The sequence below is a fragment of the Manihot esculenta genome, chromosome 4 (genome assembly GCF_001659605.2).
Source record: "Manihot esculenta cultivar AM560-2 chromosome 4, M.esculenta_v8, whole genome shotgun sequence".
NCBI classification, from domain to species: Eukaryota; Viridiplantae; Streptophyta; class Magnoliopsida; order Malpighiales; family Euphorbiaceae; genus Manihot; species Manihot esculenta.
In genome coordinates this window covers 27,126,481-27,153,704 of record NC_035164.2, presented here as the reverse complement: position 1 = coordinate 27,153,704, position 27,224 = coordinate 27,126,481, and the positions used below count along the sequence as shown (strand labels likewise).

Here is a 27,224-nt window from a genome sequence, read left to right as displayed (position 1 = left end):
TAGGAAATGAAAAATATAATAATTCATAAAAATTAAAAAGAAAGTGTTGAGAGTTAAACAATATAAATTATAATTTAAATTATTAAAATAATAATTTATTATTTAATTAAATAAATAAAATTAATACTTCTCCAGTTCTTTTTATATAAAGAAAATAGAATTTGTACAGAGATTAAGATGATAATTAAACTATATATTTGGAAGAAGAGTTTTTTTTTCACTTTTCTATTTTTTAATTCTCGAAAGTAATAGTGACTTTTTCTTTCAATGATCTAATTTAAAGGCACTAGGGATTTTTAATTGTACAACATATTACAAGGTGTGAGTAGGGGGTGAGCATTCGGTCGGTTCAGTTTAAAATTAAATCGAACCGAATAAACTGAAAACTAAAATTTTAGTATTTATGAAAATCGAATCGAACCGATTTTGGTCAAAAACCGAATCGAACTGAACTGGTCTGATTCGGTTCGATTCAGTTCGGTTTAATCAATTTCGATTTTTAATAATTCTTTTTATTTTTTACATTTTATTTTTAATATTTTAAAATTTAATTAAAATATTTTAATTTTAATATAATTTAAAAAATAATATATTGTTATCACTAATCGGTTCGGTTCGATTTTTTCGATTTTTTTTATTAAAACTGAATCGAACTGAAATAACTGAAATTTTTAAAATTAAAAATCGAACCGAACCAAATTGAATAAAAAACTGAACTAAATTTTAAAATTAATTCGGTTCGGTCGGTTTTTTCGATTTGAACCGAATACTAGGCAGTCTTAGATGCAAGATAAATATTTAATAAGAAATAGTTAATCCTTTATTTGAATAGCACATGAAATAAAGATTTATAAAAATAAAAATTCATGTACCAATATCCAATTGAAATGAAGTTGTGTCTATATTAATAATTCAAATTTAAAAATATGATATTTACACTAATTATAACAAAAAAGTGAAATTTTATGGCTATATTAAATATTTAAAAAAAAACAGAATATGACTATATCAGTTCTCAACAAAACTTAATAACTACATAAACAAATGAATTAATATATGCATATTAACTAAAAATTATACACACAATAAAAAAAAAATATGAAGAGAATGCTTCCTTTATAGTATTTTTTTTTATTAGATTAACTCAATAAATTCTTAATCCATATGTATCATTTATTCAAAGAAATTAACAATCCTAATTTAAGAGTTTTTTTTTTTTCAAAGTTTTCGCATTAAATAAATTTCTGTATTTTAATGAAACTCTACATAAAAGAGAACGGAGGAGTAAAAGTTTTTAAGCAAAAATATATGAAATTTAAATTTGGCAGTAATTTAGTTCATTTATTTTTATTATTCATAAATTTATAACAAGGAAGGCACACACGCGAGGGACGCGTGACGAGGACAGCGGGAGGGGGAGAGAGGGAGAGAGACAGATCAATCCTTACTTCAGCTGATCGACTTTTATCAGTGGCTCAAACCGGAGAAGATGATTGTTTGCGTAGCGGTGATCGGTCATCAGGTGCGCCTTCTCACACATTGTAACTTCACATCGCGATTTTCTACTTGTTTTGCTTTTTTATGTATCGAAATCTGATAAAATGATTTTCTTTTGGGACGCAATTCGATATGTGTAGAACAATCCACTGTATATTCAGAGCTTCACGGAGGCAGACGATGCTCTCAAGCTCCACCACATTGTCCACTGCTCCCTCGACGTAGTCGAAGAGCGAGGTACTTTCGTAGCCCTATATGTGTTTAATTTGATGATTTGATTAGGACTTTGGTTGGATTACTAGTTTGTTTTTTAATTTGTTTTTACAATCAAAGGGATCAAAAATTTCTTTTCGCAATAATTGGGATTAATTAGTTTGTATTTTGTTATTGGTATCAATTAGGGGTTTTTACCATTGTGAGAATTTCAGAATTTTATGGTTTGTACCTGATTATTTTACTTCATTTCTGCCGTCCTGACAACTTGAGAAATTTGTGGTAATAGATTGGTCTTGGATGATGATCTGTATAATTTCTCCTCTCCATTAATTCATGTGATTTGCATTTTTGCGTGCATTTTTTAAAACTAGAAAATCTGATTATTTCAAATAATGTGAATTCATCACAGTGAATAATCCAAAGAAATCTGGCCCGACGTTGAATGAGACATTTCTTGGATTGCTTTATCCAACCGAGAATTATAAAGTGTAAGCAAGCAATCCTTTTGTTTATTTATCTTAAGTATCAGGTAGGACTGTTAAGCATATGTTCTGACATGAGTTGTCTTCAGGTATGGCTATTTGACTAACACAAAGGTCAAATTCATCTTAGTGACAACTGATTTAGATGTCAGAGATGCAGACGTGAGAAATGTAAGTATTAGTGTGCAGGCATGTTTAGACCTAATGAATTTTGGTTTCTTTGTCAAATTCTCATAAACTGACCAAATGCTATTCTCTCTATTTGTTTGTTGCTTTATGTGTATTGCTGAGGTGCATTAATGCATTAAGTTTCAGTTGCTATAGATTTTGTTTTCTTTGGAGCTATTTTCTTTCTTTCTAATTGTTTGCAGTAGATTATATAGGGGAAGTTCTGCTAGACCCATAGTAAAACACAAAGAATTGAACTGGTGCTGAGTTTCTATTCAACTTGTTCTAATTATAAGGTGTAACCAACTGTATATAGCGACTGCTGAAGTTGTCAAATCATTAATCTAAATCCTCCTTCTTTGAATTGAGAATCGAGAATCAATAAAATCATAAGATTCAGTACAACTTTTGAAAAATCAATTGAAAATAATGTATGTACATTGTTTATAATTGAATCTTTAGTATCTTTTAATAAAATTAATGTTATTTATCTTTTAATAAAATTGATAGGAAATATATCTACAAATATATATATATGTAAATTTTAATTCCAAATCATACACTAAACATGGTCAAAGTGAATCTAATGACTTTGTTGTAGCCAAGTTCCAAGTATCAAACTAGCAATTAAAAAAAAAGAAAAAAAACTATATTGAGCCATTTGTCCCTTTTTTTATAAAAAAATACTATATTTCTCTTGAGTTTTCTTCCCCTTATTTTTTTTAATTGGGTTTGGCTATTTGCTGCCTTCTCTTTGTGAATCAATGAACCTATCCATTCCTAACAATTCTCATGATTCACATTCGATTCATGTGATGCTTATCAAGTTTTTGGCTGCTTACAATTCACCCATCAAATTTATATTGTGAGACTAGTGATTTCATATGATTCATACTATTCATATCACAAATTTATGATTCTAATAAAACAGCTGGCCGCTATTTCATTCAAGGCACCAAATACAGTGTGCCTCACAAGTATGTGAAAAAATGACTGAGCTTGTCTAGGTAAATGCAAATACACAGTGCACCTAAGTAGTTACGAATTTCATCTTGGTTTCGATGTTCAGATGATTTGATGCCTTGTTCTCAAGGGACAAGTTGTATATTACTGAGTACAGTTATTTACATCAGACTGCAGCATTGTGCACTCAAAAGTATGTGTAATTGCAACTTGGTTTACATGTTAACATTTTGCATGCATCTTTATGTACAACTACCTTCTTGGTTTACATGTTAACATTATGCCTGTAGTTGGGCCCATCATTAACAATTTGAGAATAGGAGTGTGCCATAGAACATGAGGATTTTCACTTTTGCAAGGAGGCTGTCTATGGTTTAAGTCCTGATCTCAATTTTGAAGCAGGGCTATCTTACTACTTTACTAAGGTTGAATCTCAATGATAGTTAACTAGATAATATTACAAAAAGATGTGGTGGTTGTGTGTGTGCGCATCATGTAATTATTATTTTTGTTTAGCTGCTATTTTGGATGAGACTGAGCATCTGAATTGAAGGTGCTTTTGCCATTTTAACCTATTAAAGGCATTTCTATCATCTCCTTAATTGCAAAATTGTTTAGTTTTCGCTCAATTCAATTTCCATTTCCGAGCAACAATTGAAATGATTATGCAGATTACTTGACGTGTTGCTTAAGATGAGTTTTCTGACTTAACATTTTTTAATTTTTGGTTTAAATATTGTAGTTTTTCCGGAGGTTCCACGCTGCTTACGTGGATGCAGTTTCAAATCCATTCCATGTACCTGGCAAAAAGATTACATCCAAAACTTTTGCAGAAAGGGTAAGCAACATTGTAAAGTCATTTGGTTTGAGCTCAGCTAGCTGAATGCTGCTATCCTAAATTGACACCTTCTGTATTTCTTTATGAAACTTGCGAATGTTATTTTTCTTTTACCAAATCCCATTTTCTTCTTCATCTAGGACATGAACAGATACTGTATCATTTTAGAGAAACTTAGGATCTGAGGTTTTTCCAAGATGAAACAAGTGATTTATACTGTGTTTATAGATGTGATTCTTACATTCTGTGCATCTAATTGATTTTTGTGGGTGACTGTATCTCATGGGGGTGGCTTTGGTGTAATGGTAAAGTTACTCCATTTATAATCTGGAGATCATGGGTTTGAATCGGCAAACCAGCTCTATATACAGCAAGGGTTGAAGTTGCATATACCGACCTTACAAGTATGGGATGCTTCCTACTTCGATTCCCCCTTAGTCCCGTTATACAGGAAGTGAGAATGCACGAGACATGGAACCCAATACTCGCATAAACATATCGTTTCTGGTTTGCAATTACACCAGTCCTTGTCATTGCCTACCAATGTTGCTTGTGGCTGTACAGCAGAAATTCAAATAGCAATATGCATGCATTTTTCTCCAATGCATGAATGAACGAGAAAACACTGAATATCTTCACGGTGGTAGTAATAATAAACACCTCCTCATTTGGAAGAAACACACCTCTAAGAAAATATCAGAAAACAGAGCCACAATCAGAACTGCAGATAATGCAACAGAAATCAGCGGAAGATGCCTAAACATAAAGTAATGCCATCCCCCATATTATAGTTACGTGCCTATCAGGCAACTTTTAAAGAGTTTAATGAAATAACAAGCATTCTAAAACGCAAGGAATTAACAACATGCAGCAAAATCAAATAATAAGGAAAAAGATAATCCAATGGGAGCAACCCCATGATACAATTCAAAATAGTTGAACAAGGTTGCTTTAATATTCAAATCCTCAAATCAAAACATAAAGTTGAAGGCAAAGGAAGGGTCAAATCATTCTTTTGGGGAATTCTTGAATAAAGTAGCACAGCTGGACAAGAAAGCATTCTATTTTTTCAGATGCCAAACTAAAACTCATCATCATCCTCCTCAGCTATGTGCTTTGCAAGCTCCTGTTCTTGCTGTTGTCTCTCCCTTCTCTTCTCAGCACTTTCTTTCTCCTTGTGGGAGTTTGGTGGAAATCTAAGTGCACGAACTGCCTCATTATGCATATTGAGGCAGAAAGCAATCCTAGAGTTAAATGCAATTTGAGGCTCATTTGTAGAGTAGATATCTCCAGTTTCCTTTGATACCATCCACCCATTAGCGTGATCAAGAGTTGCATCAATTGCACCATCGTGTATTGCCTTGGCTATAATACTCTCAGCATCAGCAATAGGATTTGCAGAGTCCAATCTTAACTTCTTGGCCACATCAGCTAGTGAAATTCGAGAGTAAGAAATACTGATATTGCGAAGTCCAGTCCTTATGACATTGTGCCGCAGTCTAACAATTAAATTGTGAGTCCTGTCTGAACTGAAAGTGGTTGAGAACTTCTCCGCAACAGATTTGAAGAGCTCCAAATCCCCTATTCGAACGGCCTGAAAACACATTTAAAAACTCAGACTCCCACGGTAGTTATTTGAAACCCAAAAGTGAGTTAAAATGCTATTAGTCATCAGCAACGCAAAATTTCAAACATTAGCAACACCAATAGTTGTCGGCAAAGTTCCATGTAGCATATGATTGCCGAAACTAAACGACAAGTTCTGAACCACCCATCCACCATGTAAAACTTGAATCTCAAATTCCCAAACCTTGCTTTCAATGAATAAAAGTAAAACAAACAAGTCAGATTGATAAGACTAGACTCACATTTGTCAATTCAAAGTATGGCCTCAACGCATTTTCCATCCCTTTCTGCATAAAAACAGTCCTCTCAGGAATTTCTCCCAACAGCAATCTAACAATAATTGCCCATTTATTGCATTGAACTCGAAAACCAAGCGCTGCAACAGGGGCTTTTCGAGCAGCTTGAAGGAGCGACTCTTTTGCATCAGTGTACTCCAACTGAATTGTCCTAATCTTTCCCAGGTAAAAAAGGTATCGACAGAACTGCAATAAAAGATTGTTAAACCTCATAATGTGCAGGTTATAACTTAGATCTTTTTAAATGTCAAATCATAACATAAAATTTCTTTTGCAAGATATTGGATACTGGTATCTATTGATTATGAAGTTAATTTTAGCTCCATAGCACGTTTCCAATATGATTAAATTTTTCACCAACTGCGTAATTTATACAAACAAAATTGCCAAGTCATCCATAAGGTACTAAGTCTAACATGTAAATTTAAAATATTAAAAATAATGCTAAAGATACATCATGTTGGAACATGGAAACAAGTGTCTTAAATTTTACAGCCAAGCATGTTCAAGAAGGCGGTGCCGGTATTCAGCACATCAGGATTTCTATCGTTAATGTCCAAAGAATGTTACTTTTAGAACATGTAGAACTAGATTATGATGGAAATATTTGTAGCTTAAGAATGGAAATATGTTGTCACGAAAGCACAGTCAAATAACTGTATTCGATGTGCATGGCACTATAGATATATAGAGAGAATTGATGAACTGAAAGGTAGAGAGTAACCTGCTGATTTGAATGAGCTTCAAATCGTGGGGCCTTTGACCTCAGTTTTTCTGCTTGATCATATAAATTGTAGTGGAGGTAATTGCGAAGTAGCAGGTTGAGAAGTGTTTCCTGTGTCACAACATTATCAAGTATAAGACCCAACAGGATAGCCACAATGCAGCTCCTATAACAGAAAACTTTACCTGGCCAAGCTCATCATGGCGCAATGTTGCGATGCGGTGAAGAGCAAGGAGGTTACTGTTCATGAATCAAAAGTAGCCGAGTAAGATAATGGTTTAAATTGTAACACAGACATACACACTCATATTTAGCAGACAAAAGTAATGAATATGATGGAACATTTAACTCACCCTCTGATTTCAGCAAGATCGCCAGTGAGTTCATAGCTAAGAGAGTAATAAAAGTAGAGCCTGGATGCCAGAACATCAACAGTCCTCCTATTCAGATTCTTTAGCCGGGCCACACTTGCTGATGAACAAGCTTTAGCCTACAAGAAAAGTTTTGATCAACCGACTTGAGGGTTTATGTTAAATTTGGGGTAGGCCTAACTCGCCCAAAAGCTAGCTCTTGAGAGGAGTGCCTGAGGCCTTATATGTGGAATTCAAGGCATCTCTCACGCCCAGGACTATGCTGGTGCGTAAAATATTTACAGGAGGCCCAACAAGGCTCTGATACCACATTGGATCGTGTCTAACTCACTCAAAAGCCAACTCAAGGGGAGAAATGCCCTAAGGCCCTTATAAGGGCACATTAACACTATTACACACCAATGTGGGATTCAACAATTTCAGACTTTCCATAATGAAAAGAGGAAAGAATAAGGTGTGATTTAATGTAATTGTGTGTATCTTTACCTCATTATATTTCTTCTGATCAATCAGATATATTAGCACCAGCAAGTAACAGAACATCTCCACCTCTGGTAAGGGGTGTTTCACAGGAGTTTGAGTCACAGATGTTGCAGTATCAACCTCCATTTCATGCTCATCCTCCTATCACCATAGTTGAACAGTTAAATTAGCAATTATTCTGAACCAACACATTAACATTGTTGGTCTTCACATTCCTCGATATGAAGGAAGCAAATTGCCTCTTAAACTATTAGATATTATTACAAATAAGTATCTATCAATACAGTCAAATTCGTCCAAACACTGTTTACAAAAATCAAAAGCAGACATCACATAGATTCAACAATCTAAAAAGAGCACGAATGAGCATTAAAAGCGCCCAAAACACAGAACAGTTTCCAACAAAATTACCTTAGGAACATAGGAGGCCAGCCGATCATAAGGCTCGGATCCTGGAGTAAGAGCGAACTTCAGGAAGGCAGAGAGCACCTGAGCCTTGAGCTTTCGCCTCAATGCCATCGTCAGGCGCACCGCACGCACTATCCGCCGCACCTCCCGGGCATAGGCACCGGTCTCAATCAGTGAAGCAATCTCCTTCAAATCTACAAAACAGGAAATAACGATACCCAATCTTAGAAATGAACAAAGACACCAGAAATTTGAAGAAAACCCAGTATAGGGCATACGGTGAAGAGTGGAAGGGGAAGAGGAGGCGGTGGAGTTGGAAGGAGCTGGGAGCTCTTTCATCTCTACATCTTGAGTCATGTTGACGGCCACTGAAGCAAAGAAACAAACGAAAAATTTGAGACCCGTGAATGAAAAGAAAACTGAAAATTGAGTGAAAAAAGAGAGTAAACTTGACCTTGAGCAGATAGAGATTAGTCGATCCGGCCACCGTCGAGAAAGAGGGAGGCTTATAACTGCACTTCTACTTTTCTTTCCCTGCAAGTCTAGCAAATGAGATATCTAGAGAAGGGGAAACGAGGCGAGCAAAGACGATGCACGCTGAACGGTGTCGTTTGAATTCTGGCATTGTCGTTGCTAAACGGCGTGTTTCAGTGTGATTTGAGATTTTGTGATTTTTTTCTTCCTTTTGACGGAGAGATTTGTGAAATTAAGATGAATATTAGATTATTACTAATTTTTACTATTTTTAATTTTATTGCAATAGCATAGTATATTATTTTTTAATTAAATTTTAATATTTTAAAATTATTTCAAATACATCTACATAGGACTAATAAAACTTTCACATCGCGAGACATATGACTCAACTATATCAATTTACTATATTATTAAATTTAAAATTAATCTTAAAAAAAATTATAACCTTTATTTTTATTATAATTTTAAGCTATATATTCTTTTAATTAAATTTTATTTTTTAAATATTTAATAAAATACACTTTAATACATGACTAATAAAATTTTAAATACATCTACATAAAACAAATAAAATTTTCTACATATCACTAGCTATATTAATTTACTATATCAGTAAAATTTAAAATTAATTATAAAAAAATATAACTTTTATTCTAGTTATATATTTTTTAATTAAATTTTATTTTTTTAATTTTTAATAAAATGCACTCTACCATTATTGTATAGTTAAAAGATGAATAAATTTACCTATTCATTCTTTTTTACTATTAATTGTATTTTTTTGTTATCAATTGTACTTAAATATTACTTTTTATATTATTATTTTTTTGTAAAATTTTTATTTAATTTTAGAATAATAATTTTTCTTGATTTTATTTCAATTAAAAATCATTCTCGACTAAATTTTTTTGAATTTGTATTATATGCTTCCTATTTAATATTATTTTTAAAATTATTGGTAAAAAATAATCTTATTAAATCCATATTTGGAAAAGTATCACCCAATTTTGTTTGTTTAAAAACTTCCCTCACTCCTTTTAATCTGAGCTAGGGCTAAGTGGTTCAGTAACCATTTGTTTAACATTCACTCCATCGTTTCAGGTAAGATATAGTAGAAAGTGTAAAAATAATCCCCCAAATCTCTAAATTTTATTGGTCTAATCAAGAGTTTTTAAGATTCTATTGTTTCAAGATGGCAGTTTAATATTATATGGCATCATAATATTTTGTGTGCTTAAAATTAAATTGAGAACCAATTTTATATCTTGAAAAATACGCTTTAAACATGAAACTTGTTGAAGTGAACTTTGGTAAAATTAAGCTATTTCTGCTATCATTCTATTGCATGACAATTTAATTCTTTATTTTAGACAAATTAAATTTCAGATCGGTTGAGGATAGGGCTGTGTTTTATTGTTAGATTGAATTTCTATGCTTGAGAACAAGCAAAGGTGCAAGTGTAGGGGAATCTGATGAGTTATAAAACTCACCACTTTCTCTTTATTAAATTCCATGATTTTGCTACAATTTTAAAATAAATAATTAATTTTTACTTGAACTTTGATTTTGGATAGGTCTTTTAACAGAAATTAAGTAAAAGAACAAAAAAATGTTGAATTAGAAGATTTTCGGACTGGAGAGTTACAACCTTGGACAAGATTGTAGCCCAAGACAATGAACAGCTCCAGAATTTAAAATTTCGCCAGCTCATCACAATTTTTCTAGCTTCAGATTGGAAGCAAACACAGTTAGATTAGGATAAGGATAAAATATGAGAATTTATTTCAAATTAAGAATTTTTATCTTTTCGTTGAGGAAAAACTTATATAATAGCTGCCCAAGAATTAATCTAGCATCATATTCTATCTTCTTCTTCTCTCCATATTCAGCCGCTGCCCAACCCTTCTTGTCGCACTTGTTCTTCTCTTTATTTAGCTTTTTGCAATTTTATTATGACTCTTGGAGATTAAACAATTCTTTTCGGTTAAAAGTTAATTCAAATTGAGGTTTTATTCAAATTGTGAGATTATGTGCTTAATTTTCTTTATCTTATTTCTATTTTCTATTAATTTCTAATTTTTAGTGAATACCACCTCCATTACTGTACTCTTAAGAATTCAAGAGCCCTATTGAATCTCTTTGGGAACACAACACATTGCTAATTAATCAAATTAAATCCCTAATTATTTAATTATGTTAATAACAAATAACAATTAGCATATTCGGTCATATTAAGGAATTAATATATTTGATCTAAATAATTCGTGTGTTATTATTAATCAAATTTGAGTTATTCTCTCTTAAAGTAATCTAGACGCGTGTTGAAATTGTTAGTTAACTATGAATTAATTTAAGCACGAAGCAGATTAATTTAATCATAAAAAAGAACTAGTGGGATGGAATTTGCATGTTTAACCACTGTAACCAAATAATATATAATAAAATAAATTATTTTTCTAATTAATGATCAACGGTCAAACTCCTCAATTTGATTATCTTTAGCTGAATTTAATTTAATTATTTATTTCACCATCTCAATTGCATTGTTTTTCTTCGTTAACGTTTTTACCTTGGCCAAGGTAAAATCAATTTCTTTCAATAACAATTTTCTTCTTCTCTTTTTGTTTTAAACTATACTTCTTAATCTACTAGTCATTTAAATTTTTATTCTACCAGTCATCTAAATTAAACAAAATTAAAATTTTTATGAAATCGACACTTATTTGTCTTATCTATAAATTTTTAAAAAATAAATTTTAATTGATAAATTCGACATCATCTATTTACCTTATTCGAGTTCAACTTTGCATGCAGTCTCTCCCGCTTGAGATCAACTCCAATTTTATAAAAGAAATATATATACTAAATTAGCAAAATATATACCATGCAAGAAAATAGGCAGAAAGAGATAGGCAAATAATCTCTCATGATTTTGATTATAAATGGGTGAGTGTTTGTTTGATAATTTTATTATTAAATTATTAAATTATTATTATAATTATTATTAATTGAAATATGACATTTACTTTTATCGAAAATAAAATAGTAACAAAACTTCTCAAAATCTACCGATTTAGTCATGGACTAATTTGAATTGCATCAAAGAAGTCCATAAACGAGGGTGGAGTAATGTTTTCTAAATTTCAAAAACATTTTATATCTAAAATTAGAACACAAAACTGTTAAATAAGAAAAAAGTAATTAAGAATAATATTCTAAAATTAGAATAATGTTGTTTTATTATTAAGAATCTAAGTGGGCTCAACATTATACTTTGTTTCTGACATATTCAACAATAAAAGTAATTAAGTCATTAACTAGTGAATTTAAATTTCATTTTTAATTTTAATTTAAATTTGCAGTTTGCTTTATAATTCTAACTTAATCTTAACTTTAGTTTTAACCTTAATCTTCATTTTAATCTCAACTTGGCTTTAATTTTAATTAGCTAACTTCATCTTGAATTTTATACAAAAGAAAAAAAAAATTCCATCATTAGAGTTAGAAAATAACAAAAACAAAAAGTTCCAATTGATTTCCAACCTTCAACTTTTTGTTCTTTAAATCCTCTCTCTCCCTGTATTGTTATATCTCCGGTTAATTATTGTAAAATTTATATAGAAAACTTCCCAATCAACAACTTTAATAAATATATTACTAAATTTCTATTTCATTTTTATTAAAAAAAATTAAACAAATTATTATAAAATTTTATCTTTTCTTTAAATAAAAATATTTTTTAAATTAAAAAAAATAAATTCCTTTTATTCAATAAAAGAATATCAAAAATATTTTTTTTAATTTTTTTCCTTTTCAAAGTATTTTTTTATGAAATTATTTTTTTTATATACAAAAATTAAATAATAAATATTTAACTGTTGAAACTAAATTAATTAATTAATTAGTATATTTTTTAAAAATATTAGAAATATTTTATTTCAAATATGTTTGTGACAATAATTAGAAGAGAAGGCCCTGCTAATTTAAAGAGCTATTTAACAATATCATATTTATTATTTTGACTTAATTAAATACTAAATTATTTAATTATGAAAACTTACATTTTTTGGCGTTAACTAACACTAGTGTCAACAAACTACTCGAATAGTTAGCATTATCAAACAAGCCTTGATTTTAAATTTATTTTTATAAGTGTTTGTTTGTGATCTAATAAAGGGCCCTCTTTAGTTTAGTTATTTAAAAAAGAAAAAAAAGTGATTGTGTCAATAATTTGGACGGAGGGCTCTCTTAAGTTCTATCTTTTTCAAAATATTAACCTACATTTTAAACACAAATCCCTCAATAATAACCTACACTTTAATTCCCTATTAAATTGCTAATTTTTTAAACCCAATATCATCCCTATGATTTACAACATCATGTATAATTTCATTCTTTTTAACAATAAAAATCTTTATAAGTGAAAAAAAGATATGAATTCTTCTATTTCAAAAAAAAAAATAATGGTAAAAAATTGAATTAAATGTGTTTTCATTCCCTTTGGATTAAATTTGCTTCTATTTTAGAAGTCCAAATGGTTGGCTTTAAGATATGGATAATAGTTTTTTAGAATAATTATATATACCATAACTTTATAAAATAATGTAAATAAAATAAAATAATTGGATTTCCTAGGCTTTGCTCCTCACTCATTGTTGGTCACTTTATGATAGATTGCTACTGGAAATCACAAGACAAACGAAAAGTGAATGCTATTATTTAAAGTCACAACGGTTCAGTACATCATCTCGTCATTCAGAATATCATTCCAGATGTGGAGGACTTTAACTTACACGAATTTGTTTAAGACATTCAGTTATCTTCGCTCTGTATATATTATTATAAAAAATATATTTCACATATGCAATCATTTATTATTAATTTACATCTATCATAAATTAGTCAGATTGAACGACAGTAAAAGAACATGACAGATTGCCATTGTCGAACTAGATTCGTTTCGGCTCCAGTTCCCTTTGACGAAATATCCATGATCCTCTCCAACACTATCACTACTACGACCAAATTTAAACCATTCAATATTTATTAGCACTTGTAAACTTCCCAGATCAACTATGTCCCGAGTGCGTAAATATAAGAGAGAGTAGCTCTTATAAAAAGTCGATCATAAATTCACATAAAGCGTATGTTCTTCACCATTCCACTTCCATGAACAAAATTACAAATGAGAACACAACAGAAGCTAACTACTTTTAAATTTTTTTTATCAAAATGACAACGCTACCTCACCTAGTATTTCCATCCTTTGCAATACGATGATTCCAGAATTAACATAGACAAAGATAATTTTTGGACATCCAAAAGCCTAATAATACTCCTATCTGCTCTCCGGGAATTTAGCCTCGTACATCTGGGGCACCTGCATGCACACCAATCATTTTCACTTTGCAACACATTATCTACCGAAGAAACTATACTTTTAAGTCTTCATTTGAAATAAAAAACAGTTTCTTAAAAACAACAAAATTCATTCCAAACAAGATATAAAGAATCCACGCAAAGCAAATTTATTACCATGAATGTTGCAGTGATCATCTTCCCAGCAAACCATCTTCCATGAAGAGCACGCTGGGCATTTATAGCAGATTGTGTATTCTCGAAGCGCAAGTACACAAAACCCGAGCTATTTCTGTTTCAACAAAAAGGCAGATGAACCATGATACTACAGTAACATTAGGAAAATCCAAACCATGGAAATCCTCTATTAACCTAAACTAAGGAAAAGTTTTTTTAAATATTGCAGGAAGTTTATTGTCAAGTCATAAGATCATGCCCAGGACTGCAAAATTTTTGTTGATCAAAGAACAGATACAACAGCAAATCAATCAGCACTTACTTGTCCACATAAATATGCCTCAAACTTCCAAACTTAGAACACTCATCTTGAACATCTTCTTTAATATCCAAATCAAAGTCTGGTTCCGTCTGCCAAAGTATATTATGGTTTAAGCAAAACTTGAACAGAAACAAAACCAAGAAAACACCAGAAAAAACATAAATAAATATTTCAAGTTGGCCAACCTCTACATTAGGATCAAACATGTTCTTCAACAATAAACATTCACTTGGGATGCCAATTGTATCCACAGAAGGAATTGCAGAAGCTGGAAGTTGAACACCTGCACCTGCAAGTCCAGTTAGACCAGGAACAGAACCTGCCATAAGAGGAGCAACAACAGGAGGCACCACAGGTGCAGCACCAAGGATTGGTGCCACTGGTACAGGAAGCCCAGTGCTGACAACAGGGGTTCCCAGTGAACCAGCAATACTGCATACAGAAAGGCAGAAATTAGAATTGCCAGGCCAACCAGAATCATTGAAAACAAAAGCTAAGGTCAACAGATACAAACCTAGAGGCAGTGCCGCTGCGATCCAATTTCTGCATTAGAAGAGCTCGAGAACGTGCATTTAATGCCTGAAATTTAAAAAGATTGGGTTAGCGATCAAGTACCTAAACATGCACCAATCAATGGAAATGTTGAAAGAATGCACAGTTAGTAAACACAGACCCCTTTGAAATACTAATTGTTTTAATATGACAAACTATTTGTAGTAACCATATTTCTGTCCCTCTTAATATGCTATATTAGATGCAGGATTGGTCCATAAGAAAAATAAGGCCCAGAACAGGGCAATTTGCTCAAGAAAAACAGCACTTCATAAAGACAGGAACAGATAAGAATTACCAAGCCACCGCCTTCATCATCATCAAAATCACCAGCATTTGTCCCACCGTCTTGCATTCCCGTTTGATCAGTAACAGTTGACACCTAAAAAGAAAAAAGAATTAAGTATGAATTAATGCTCAAAAAATAGATGATTCTATTAGATAGAATGCTGACAGGAAGCACAAGAGGCAAGAAAGAGGAGCAACAGAGAGGGAAAGTACAATATTACCTTGATTGGCCGACCAGCAATCTCTACCTGTCCATTCAAATTCAAGGCATTCCTAGCATCTTCAAGACGGGCAAACTGCAGGGAAAACATAAACAACTAGTTTATAGTTTCCAAAAAATTACAATTAAGCATGTATAAGGCCCATTAGACAGCTGTCAACCATGGTTGTAAATAACGGCCGGTACATAACAGTTTTTGAGGAGCCGTTATCCGTTACCCTGTTATACAATAGCCCCCTGATTTGCAGGTATAAAAGCTGTTACGACCGTTACATAACAGTAACAGTAACGGCTGTTAAAGTAATTGAAATTCTTTTATATCTTTCCTCTTCTGCCCCCTATTCTCATTTTTATTAGTTTCTACACTTTTCAGCAGCTTAAAATGCTATATTTTTTGCGTTTTCTCTTTCAAAATCCAATCGTCCTTGCATATTTCTCATATAAACTTAGATCCATCATAAACTACTGTATTTCCAAGCTTATTTCTTCTAAAAAGTTAGTTAAATTTGATGTATTTTAGTTTTTAGTTGTTTTTTCGCCTTTTTAAAAATATTTTTGCCAATTAAAGTGTTAGTTTTGAGTTAGAATTGTACTTTAAGCTATTAGTCGACTCAATCTATAAACATTATGTTCGTTTTTCATATTTTAAACTATATGATGTTTAAGTTAAATAATCTATATTTCATGTATTTATGTTTATTATGCATTTGTATACGTTGTTCTGAATTGAATATAATTAATATCATTTCATTTATGAACTTTACAAAAAAATTTTCCAAAATTTGCATAGCGCCAGGCTGTTACCGATGCGTTAACGGCCCTTACATGCCTTTACAGGCCTGTTCCCGTTACTCGCAACCGCGAACGCAGCCTTGACTGTGAATGTGATTTAAAACCATGCTATCAACAGCCAAGAAGAGAGTGCTGAGGATCCATCTGATTCCAGAAATATTCACATAAACACTTTTCGCATTTTTCACTGTTTGAAGCTTAGGAAATTGATCACTCAAAATGGTTCCTTGCCCAAAAGTAATGAGTACTAAGCCACTTCCAAAGAAAAAAAACCATCACAAAAATATGCACACATTCATTAGTAATCAACTAACATTGATCATCTCCAGCCACCAACTCTTGGTCATTGGCAACCACCACATGTTTTTCAGAATAATCAACCTTCATATTAGAGAATGAATGAAAATAGAGAGTCTAAGTTGTTATGGATCCAAACACTTATATTCTTACTGAAAGGAAGTTGATATTTTATATTGTAGTCCAAACACTAGAAAACAAGTCACCTTCTGAAAAAAAGGCTCTAAGAGAACTCTTTTTTTGGGGCAAGTTAATTTCTGTAGAACAAATGAAGACTAAATAGTTTGACTAAGATATGTAACTCCTAAATCCAAATGTGGCTTTGAGACCAATGAGGCCATGCATTTAGAACGTGTTACATCAGTACTTAGTCACAATTCCATCTCCAGATAAACATACTAACAGAGTTTTACTTTGCAAACTTTCTCTTATATTTTCTTTAAATAATTTCTGTGATGTTTCATAACAAACACATATTTATAAAAATACATACCTGCACAAAGCCAAAGCCTTTGCAGTGCCCAGTTTCATCAAGAGGCAATTGAACCAACTCCACAGCACCAAATGGTTCAAAAACCTGAAAAGACAGTAATACTATGTGATGTGGGAATAAAGACAGGTTTTAACATTACTGAATTAAGTCCCTCAATTATCAAATGTATAGCAGATATAAGACACCTCTTAAGAGGTATGCTCACATTAAATCCCATCTAGCTGAGTCATACTGTCAGCAAAAAAAAAAAAAAAGAAACTACTCATGCTTTTCCATAGTAGCAACAATCAATGCCTTACCTGACGAAGCTGATCTTCTGTTATGTTGAAGTGCAGATTGCCAACATACAACCTTCTAGCCCCTCCAGAGTATGGACCAGATCCTGCATTTACGGTTGTAGTTGACTGAACAAGATTTTTTTCAGCTTCTGAAGGTTTCACCATTACTGGTTGACCAAGAAGAGGCTGTCCAGAGAGTGCTATGGCCATTGGTACAGACATTGCATCATAGAACTCAATATACCTGAGGACAGAACAATATTAGGAGCGAGGAAAACCAAAAGATCATTGCACTAATTATGCAAAGTATAAGGTGTGTTACATACATGGTTAGACATTCGTCTGCAGAAAATATTTTCTGCAAAGAAGTATTCTGAGAAAGTAACTTAATTTAGTAACATTTTATATTGTTTAGTTGCAATACCGAAAATATTTTGATTTCAATAAATAGGACTATTCAAATATTTACACCTACTATTTTGATCTGCAAAATAGGACTATTCAAATGTTTACACCTACAAGAATTTCATATTCTGCTATTCATTGTTGAATAAGAGAAAGCAGTAGCAGCTGCAGTTGGTATGACAGCCAAGAATGATCAGTAATACGCAATATACTATCAGGCCATGTGCACATGGTTTCCTCCTAACAATCTCATCAAATTTTGTAAAACGTTTCTTTTCTGGGGAATAATTCTTTTTTCATGAAACACTTTGACCAATTTTCTCAAGAGTTCCCAAACACAAACAAAAAAAAAATGAGAATGTTATCCAGAAAAATGATTTCTGTGAAACAGAGCATAAAAAATTGTTTTTACTTATGACATCAATAGAAAAGATTATTTTGAACTTAATTCAATTCAATTATATGTATATATCATGTTGCCACATATGATGCTATCCCCATCCTTGCACTATCCATCCAATCTTTTTTCTTCTCCTTTCACTCTCCCCTCTCTCTTTAGACCCAACATCCAAGTACCTTTTCTTTGGAAGATAATATGGACGTTTAGAATTGAAGGAAAAGATTTTATCTTCATTTTACACAAACCAAAGAGAAGTCATGACAAATGTAAAAGATGCAGAAAAAAAGGAGAGATTGAAGAGAGGGTAGATCTGGTAAGGAAGTCATGTGAGGGCATAAAATTGTTGGAAGTTAAGCAGTTCAAATGTGAAAGAAACTATATTATTTCATGTTGAACATTCCAGCTTTCAAAAAATGCAAAGTCCTGTGAGTTTTCTCTGCTCAAACACTCAACTGTTTAAAAATATAAATACATAGCAACTAAGACACTAAATTTATTCAATTCAACCCAACCAAATCCCAACTTCAAACTTACCCAACCCCCTTTGACCTCCTTGAATTGCGATCCATTATGAGACGTACGTCTCGCACCTGAAATTGGAGAAGAATATTAGAAAATGTAAAAATTACAAATTGATTATTTACAGAAAATAACTTTGTTCATACGTGTGGAAATGCACAGCCATTAAAGACTCAAGCACACCAAGGCAAAAAGGGTTCTTAGGGCCAAGGCGCATGCTTGAATGAGTCGAGGTGCAAAAACTAAATCAACAAAAAGTATTAAATAACAAAAATAGATGTAACTGTAGTTAACCATACTTATTACCAATTTACAAAGCATTAATACACATAAAAAGTATCAAAATAAAGACTATCCATTAGTACACTTGTTTAAGAACTTGTTGCAAAAAAAAAACAACACAAACTTTAGACATTCAAAAGCACCTTATTTAATGTTTATGAACAAGCCCAAGTACCACTATTAGTAGCATAAAAAAAGAGAAAGCAATTTTAGATAACCTAGAAATAGAGGAGCTAAATAACTGTTAAAATTACTTTACAAAATAATGCGACATCAGCAAAGGAGTCAAGTGGTGTTGTTTTTATCAAAGAGAGTGCTCGACAGAAGTTAAAGAAGGCACGCCTTTCTAGGGCCTTGTGCCTGAAACAAGGCCATAAGGTAACTGCTGTTAATGTCACCTGCCTTTCTACTGCAGAGGCACTAAGGTTGGAACCTAGTGAACCTTGAAAATCAGGCACACCTTCAATAATTATGCACAAATGCCAAAAAATAAATTGTTGTTAATGCTTCTAAATCAATTCTACTGAACTTCATATTCATTCTCCAAATGAGAACTTCATGAAGGTTTATGGCATATATAATATTTTAATATACAGCAGATACCACTATATCTTTTATCACACAATTGGATTTGAATATTTAAAATCCAAAAGCAAATCTGTTGCCATAGAAAAAAGTCCAATACAAGCAACGGCACCAAAAAATAAATGAATAAAAATCAATTCTACTGACTAGTACAGAGCCAACCTTGCCAGCCCTTGAGAAAAATTCATAGACATCTCTTTCGTCTGCCTTTAAACATATCTGCAAAATAATAAGTTATCCATCATAAGAGAATGGGGAACAATTAAAAAAAAAAAAAGCAATAATTATGCAATTTAACTTCCACATCAAATGGATCTGTATATACCTGATAGGCAAATACTGTCCTCTGATCACGTTCAGGATCAGCTTCTGGCTCTGCAACTTCTTCCTTTCTATCTTTAGTTCTCCTGCAACACAATGAAATCAAAATTACCATGATAACTGTCTGACCAAAGTTGCAGCAGAGAAATAACGGAGGATCCAGGGAATTCATGAAGCAATAATAGCAAAAAGAAAATTTTCCTCTTCGTAATAAAGAAAAACTCTGGTATTATCTTTTTTTTTAAACTTTCTAAGGCATATTACATTTTCATAATAAAAAATGAATAAAAGAACAATCCCAAAATTCCATCAAATTTTCTTGATATGAGTAAAGACGCCGAACCCTTGTAACACAGTCCTGCAGGCAACTACACAAAGTTAACAAAAGAGGACTGATGAATGCATATGCTAAAATTAAGGATCCGATAAAATTTAATAGAACCAACCTGGACAATAATGAAAGAGCTAAAAGGAATTGGAAAAACTGAGACCTATTAGTCAAGTACAAAAATCAAGTTCAAGTAATAAATTAACATGTACCTTATATATAAATAATCTTAAATGGAAACAGCAACATCAAGTGGTATCGATGGCAGTATCAAAGTACCTATTTGCAATAGTTTAGAACCTGTTAACAACTTATATTCCAGTTCAAGTACTGTATCCCGGAAGGAGGGTAAACAAAATATAAGGCCTTATCTACAAAGAAGGATGTAACTAATGTCATTCAACACATCCTATCAACAATAAGCAAATTGAAGAAATCAAAAGAAATGCAAATGAAAATCAAAACTTTAATTAAGGTTTTGGATATGGTCACACAATTGTTTAAACAAATGTACATGTGACAGGTGATAAACAAATTCTAGTTGTGCAACAGAACATCAATTGTTCTAAAAATTTATATGCACGATTAATATGATGAACATATAGCACTTATGTTGCAGAAAAGCAAGTTAAACATGAAGACAGCATCATGACATTCAACACTGCAGGGCGCTAGCTAGTTCACTTTATGAGGAAGGCACCCCCCCACCCAGCCCAGGGGAAACGAAAAAACTTATCAACAGAATTTGTTTTGTATAGCAAGCGAGGAAGCGCAAAGCATAAGGATCATAGAAAAAAGTTTCATTTGGTGAGTTAATGTGGTTGTAAAAACATTCAAATGGGAAATTTTTCAATGGAAACAACTTGAAAACAGTTCCACAGAATTTTGAAACAAAAGTTAGTAATCTAAACATCTGGCAGAACTGGAAGAACCCTATTTTTCATCTAAACCTAATTTTTAATATAGACAATCATGTAACAATGAATAAAATCTATCCAGCAAAACAGTGAAAAAAAAAATAGAGGCCAATCTTAGCCACTGATTTTTCCACAAGCCCAGAAGATGAAGAACTTCTCTTAAGCAAAGCCCATCACTCTCACCAGCATTTCTGCAACAGAATAAATGTTATTAAGCAACTAAGTTCAAAGGTGGAGGATAATGGAAATCATAGCACGGCATTGCTGCCCTGGCCAAAACCTCAACACTGAACCCCCAATCTTGCAGTGCAATCTTTTAAATGATTCCACAAAGTCTATGAAGAAACATTTAAAACCCATAACCTGAGTTCCTGTGCCTGGCCCAATTGCCAGAAGGACCATCTGAAGATTGCTCTAGCACATCTGCGATTCCCACAATCTAATGTTCAATATTCGGAATTTTCAAGACATTCAATAGCACAAGTAACTACACGAAACTAACGATACCAGTGAAAAATCTCATTTAAGTAATAGTATAGAACCTTTTAGAGTTGAAAAATTACACTCAAGGAATGAAAAGGAGGAGAAAAATCTACCACACAGACAAGGTGGGTTTATCTTCAAATTGAGTTTTCCTATGCAACATAGGACCAGAATCCAGCAAAGCTGGACATAAAAAGCACTGGAGAACTGATGATGAAGTGAAAATAATGTAGCAAGACTCTAGAGCTAAGAAGCATCTCCATAGCAAAAAAATCTACCAAACAGAAAGGACACGGACAAGTAAATATTTAACAATGACACACAGATCAGAGTTGATGAATCACTTCATAGACCATCCAGAATCATGTTAGAACACAGAGGACTCATCCAATATCAAATGCACTGAGCAAATGAAAATAGTTTCTTTCTGGTACAACAAGGCTGTAGAGCTATATTTAACAACCAGATATATAACAGAAGTATATCAAAGCCATTCACGAGGATGCTAAATCTGAATCTAAAATCCAAGAGGGTTGTCTTTGTGTTGGCAGAAAACTGCCAGGATAAGCACATCCACCCAGTCCTAGATCATCTAAAAGTTGCAGAAGCCAAAATTGCAAAAGCCACCAATCATCCCCCCAGGCAACCCTCTTACCAATAAAAATAAAATAATAAAAAAGCAAAGGGAAAGTAAATAGCTTATCATCGAATAAGCCACATATCCAGCATAAATAATTTAGTTGAATAAAAAAACAACAAAAAGAAATAATGATACACAGTACAGCAGAAAATTGTGCAGCACTAGATACAAGGAATTCAGGAAAAAGGGCCTTAATCAAGTACTCGAACAATGAACTCTATCCTAATTCCTTGAAAAGAACTAACCACTAAAATTAACATGTTTACTAAAACAAAAAACAAAGAAAGAAACAAAGCATACAGGGTTAGCTTTTTCTTTTCATGTGCAGAGAAAAGCTGGTTACATCTGAGCCTGCAAACCACCAACCAAAAAACGAATCCTCCAAAAACTATGAAAAGATGCAGTACCAGACCGGCCAAATATGACAGGGACCACATGGGAGAACAGAGAGTAGAAATATTGGGAAAAGACCTACCCAGACCAAGATGAAAACATAGAATAAGAAGAAGCAAAAGAGGGATGAGCTGGACTCCAAAGACTATAACTCGGACAAATTATCAAAGTGTTCTAGAAGTCCAAAAATGTAGAAACAAGTTCAAGTCCTGAATTTGTTCACATTTTACCACACTTTAGCAAAAGCCACCCATTAGATGTCAGTGATAAAAGCGATGAATACACAGTGGAGCAAATTTCAATTCCAAGAATTCACTACAAACTGCCCTTAGAGTCTCCAACTCCAACATTCATATGCTAGTTTATGAAATGAACAGCTTAAACTAAACATTCAACTTCTGCTAAAATATGCAGTGGGCCACACATTCAGCAATGATAAGTGAAGCAAGATTCTAAAAAATATGAAACAAAAATAAAAGGACAATAACAAAATTTAAAGCATTCTGCAACCCATAGAAATAATAAAAAATAAATATACCAAGAGTAATAGATATAAAAATATAAGATAAGGAATACCTGCTTTCTCTGTCCCGTTCCCTTGACTCTCTCTCCCTTTCTCTTTCTTTATAGTCCCTGTCACGGCTCTTTTCTGTTTCCCTTTCATCCAAATCGCTCTGACGCCTTTCAGATCGACTCCTGCTTCGACGCGACCGCTCTCTTTCCTTCTCCCTGTCCTTTTCACTGTCACGGTCGCGCTCCCTCCTGTCCTTATCATGATCACGCTCCCGATCTCTATCCCTGTCCCTCTCTTTCCCATTTCTCTCCTCCCTATCTCTATCCCTCTCCCTATCTCTACCTCTGTCCTTATCTCTATGTTCTCGGCTACTCCGCTGTCGATCCCTCTCTCCATCTCTAGATCGAGAACGATGACGAGATGAAACCCTATCTTTGTGTCGGTCACGAGATTCATCTCCAGATTTTGAGCGCTTTGAGCGATGCCGCTCATCATCCCCATCATCCTTCTCATTGCTCTTATGTTTTGAACCACGGCTGCTATCTTTTTCCCCTGACTTCATGACATCATCACCATTGGCAATATCCTTTGCCATATGGGGTTCAGGGTTTTCAACAGTTTTTTCCAGGTAATCATACTCATCAAACTCCATTTTAAGTATAGTCCAATGAATCAGACAGGCAACCTCAGAAATAAATCTCACTGCAGCTGCATCCAAAAAACACAAAAACAATTAGCTTCACAAAAGAATTGGTACTAGGAAATGAAAAATTCGAGATTATACCGATACCTTTAGTAACTATTAGTAAAAGAAAAAACAATAATAATTTTGTGGTTTTTGGTTGACTAATTACCTATGCTATAAACCAAGAAAAAAAAACACTAAGTTTCTAGATATATGGAAGCTTAATTGGATGAAGGTTTTACTGCATACTGTCCACAGACGGACATAAGTGTATATGTACATCTTGTTATTTTCTTCAGCAACCAAAGACATACAAAAAAACCTAAAAATAAAGTCCAGGAGTTCAATTCCATAATAAATTTAGCTCCTACAAGGATATTAAAATTCCAAAAATTTCAGGCTTAGTCAATCTACAAATTTCATTTAAAGGGGAAAACATATTAGTAAGTTAGGTCCATACGTACAATAAAGTACCACTGGATTACACTACTATTCTTTCTCCTCTATCTCATACACTTCACAAAATAATTAAGCAAAACCCTCCAACAAACTATCCCCATCTCAGTGAACTATAAAACCTTGCTTCTGTAACAACAGAAACACACCTATCATTGTTCTATTCAGATTGAGAGAAGCCGGAAGAAAAATAAAATACAACACCCAAAACATAAGATAATAAGCTTCTTTTTCCGGCCATTTCTTGGTAACCAAACGGAAAAGCGATTGGATTGAAAAATTACCTCTAACAGGAAATATGGAGACAAAAACAGAGACGAAATTTGCTACAAAGCAAGGAACCAAAAGCAAAGACTGAGAGATCCAAGTGTGCTTCGAAAAGCAGATTTTGGCTCCCAGGACCAGGAGTGTTCTCCTCTGCGCGACTCGGATTATCTCGCGCTAGGGCAAATGAAGGGACAGTGTTTTGGCAGAGTTGTATTTATAGGTAGAGTCGATGTCGAGCCCACGCGGGAGTGGATCGGGTTTAAACTCAAGCCCATTTTTGCTTTTCAAATTAACCATTTCTAAATTGGACCTGTATGCCAGTATGCTCCGGCCCACCTGAAGATTCCAAATCTGCAATTATTTTGAAAAATGTGTATATTTTATTTATATATAAAGAGTGCTAAAATAATTCAAACTTCAATTTTTTTAGAAATTTTATTTATTTTATATATATTTATTAGCAAATTAAGATAATTTTTAAGTTTAAAATTAATGTTAATTTGTTATTATAATGACTTTAGAAATCTAGATATATTAACGATGTCATTAAGGACAACTCGTCGAAAAATATTTAATATTTTTATTATTTTATATTTTAATTTAAATATTTAAATTTTAGATAAATTATTTTAATATTTATATTTAAATATAATTTTAATTTATTTTAAAATTATATAGTGTTCTTAATTTTTACGACTATATTTTGTGATTCCGATAATGGTATCTTAAAAGCAAGTACAGAATTATTATTTTAGTATTACTAAAGTAATTGATTAGCAACGATTTGAAATTGTCAGTAAAATTTTTATTATTATTATATATAATAATATATTTTAATAAATAGCTTATTTTTATTTATAATATTTTGAATACAAATCCATTAATGCTGTGATTTTATAAATAATAATTCCTTTTATAATGGCATCAATAAATTACTTTTATTTTAATATTTTTTAGTTTAAAATAAATAATACATTAATTGTTTGTTGAAATTTTTATTTTTAAAAAGTTGAGAATATAAATAATAAAATTATTTAATACGAACGACATTATCTTATTCTATCCTACTTGTTATTTATAAAAAATGTATTTGGCTAAAATAGTGAGATTGAAATTTCAATTTCTATAGATGGAGCAAATATTCGCAGAGAGTGATTATATAAAGTTACTAAAAAAATTATTATTCTTGTAATATTTAATCTCTTTAATATTTATCCCTCCTTAAAAGGTCAAATGTTAACTTTTGCGATATAAATAGAGATGAGCAGTCAATTAGTTCGGTTTAAAATCAAATCGAATCGAATAAAATAAATTGAAAATTAAAATTTTGGTATTTTTAAAAATCAAACCGAATTGATTTTATTAAAAATCAAATCGAATCCGTTTAGTTTAATTTGATTCGGTTCAATTTGAATTTTTAATAAATTTTTTATTTTTTATACTTTATTTTTAGTATTTTAAAATTTAATTGAAATATTTTAACCTATCTAATCTCTCTATATTATTGAAAATAATATACTACCATCACTAATCGGTTTGATTTAATTTTTTTCAATTTTTTTTATCAAAATCAAACCGAATCAAAATAACCAAAATTTTTAAAATTAAAAACAGAACCTAATTAAAATAATAAAAAACTGAATCAAATTTTCAAATTAATTCGGTTTGATCGATTTTTTTAATTTGTTTACCCCTAAATATAAGTTAACAAAATTTAACGAGTATTAATATATTTTTTTATTGATATTATTTATTTATATCTTTAAAAACTTAAATAATATCTCATATTAAATTATATTTTTCATATTTATTAATATTGTTCTTTGAAATTGCCCATATAAATGTAAAAAAAAATTATAATTAAACAAAAAAATTGTGTTGATTATATGTTTTAAAAATAATTTATTTGTAAAAAATAACCATTTTATTATTTATTAAAAAAATTATAATAATAGATAATTATATAATTTTATTTAAGTTTTCTTATCAACTTTCAACCAACACTATTAATTGTTATGCTGTTAATTATTTTTTTAATTCAATAACAATTATTCCCTTAAAATATATAAGAGTAATCTTTAACCTTTAATTTTTTAACCTTGCAATGGAACTTTTCTTAATAAAATTAATTAATTAAAATAAAAAATTTAATTTGCAATTAAATTGCAAAGTCGCTAACTAAATTCAATTAAGTGAGATTTTGATTATGGAGATAATTAATCCATGAGATAGAATTAATTAATTTATTAATTAGTAATTATAGTAAAGTTAAACATGGTTTTTGACTTTTGGGCTTGAACTTGGATAGGCTTAGATGAGTAAAGATTTGGGCTATTCCATGATGAACTTGATCAAGAGTTGAGCTAAGTCCATGATTAAATTTTATAACAAACTTTTACTTCACTCATTTATAAAAAATATAAAATTATTTATTATTTGAAAAATAAATATAAAAATATTAAAAATCAAGATCAAAGTAAATTAAAGTTGAAACCAAAGTGAAAGTTAAAATAAAATTAAAATAATAACTAGAATCATATTAAAATTATTTAAAATTAAATAAAAAATATATTAAAATTTGATTACTAGGTCTGGTCTTTAAAATTCAAAGTAGTGAAAGTTTAGTTCAGATTTCGGTTAAAATGGAAATCGAACCTATCACATTTATCAAATTTGAGAAAACTTAATTGTTTTTATTTCTCT

At 31.6% G+C, this 27,224-nt stretch overlaps 3 protein-coding genes across 4 annotated transcripts; 1 reads left to right on the top strand and 2 right to left on the bottom strand.

Annotated features, from left to right (window-relative positions):
* The first annotated feature begins 1,360 nt into the window (after positions 1-1,360).
* On the top strand, positions 1,361-4,415 carry LOC110613595 (trafficking protein particle complex subunit 2-like protein). The gene is made up of 5 exons (XM_021754812.2): positions 1,361-1,522; positions 1,638-1,734; positions 2,123-2,201; positions 2,285-2,366; positions 4,069-4,415. Exons 1-5 carry the CDS (start codon positions 1,490-1,492, stop codon positions 4,207-4,209), a joined length of 432 nt encoding a protein of 143 aa, XP_021610504.1. The 5' UTR covers positions 1,361-1,489; the 3' UTR covers positions 4,210-4,415.
* A 606-nt stretch (positions 4,416-5,021) lies between these two features.
* Positions 5,022-8,695, bottom strand: LOC110613594 (probable 26S proteasome non-ATPase regulatory subunit 3). The gene is made up of 9 exons (XM_021754810.2): positions 8,527-8,695; positions 8,351-8,440; positions 8,076-8,266; positions 7,668-7,805; positions 7,164-7,300; positions 6,996-7,050; positions 6,811-6,921; positions 6,033-6,272; positions 5,022-5,758 (listed from the first exon to the last, which is right to left on the bottom strand). Exons 2-9 carry the CDS (start codon positions 8,427-8,429, stop codon positions 5,246-5,248), a joined length of 1,464 nt encoding a protein of 487 aa, XP_021610502.1. The 5' UTR covers positions 8,430-8,440; positions 8,527-8,695; the 3' UTR covers positions 5,022-5,245.
* Positions 8,696-13,638: 4,943 nt separating this feature from the next.
* Positions 13,639-24,705, bottom strand: LOC110613565 (RNA-binding protein 39). 2 transcript variants are annotated; one of them, XM_021754768.2, is made up of 14 exons: positions 24,539-24,705; positions 23,176-23,821; positions 19,843-19,924; positions 19,680-19,736; positions 18,666-18,721; positions 17,348-17,570; positions 17,049-17,132; positions 15,468-15,542; positions 15,257-15,340; positions 14,921-14,985; positions 14,592-14,838; positions 14,407-14,495; positions 14,085-14,199; positions 13,639-13,929 (listed from the first exon to the last, which is right to left on the bottom strand). In XM_021754768.2, the coding sequence occupies exons 2-14, from the start codon at positions 23,763-23,765 to the stop codon at positions 13,888-13,890; spliced, it is 1,809 nt and encodes a 602-aa protein (XP_021610460.1). In that variant the 5' UTR covers positions 23,766-23,821; positions 24,539-24,705; the 3' UTR covers positions 13,639-13,887. The 2 variants fall into 2 exon arrangements, with proteins under 2 accessions (XP_021610460.1, XP_043812137.1); XM_043956202.1 differs by lacking the exons at positions 23,176-23,821; positions 24,539-24,705 and adding an exon at positions 20,103-20,277.
* Positions 24,706-27,224: the final 2,519 nt, after the last annotated feature.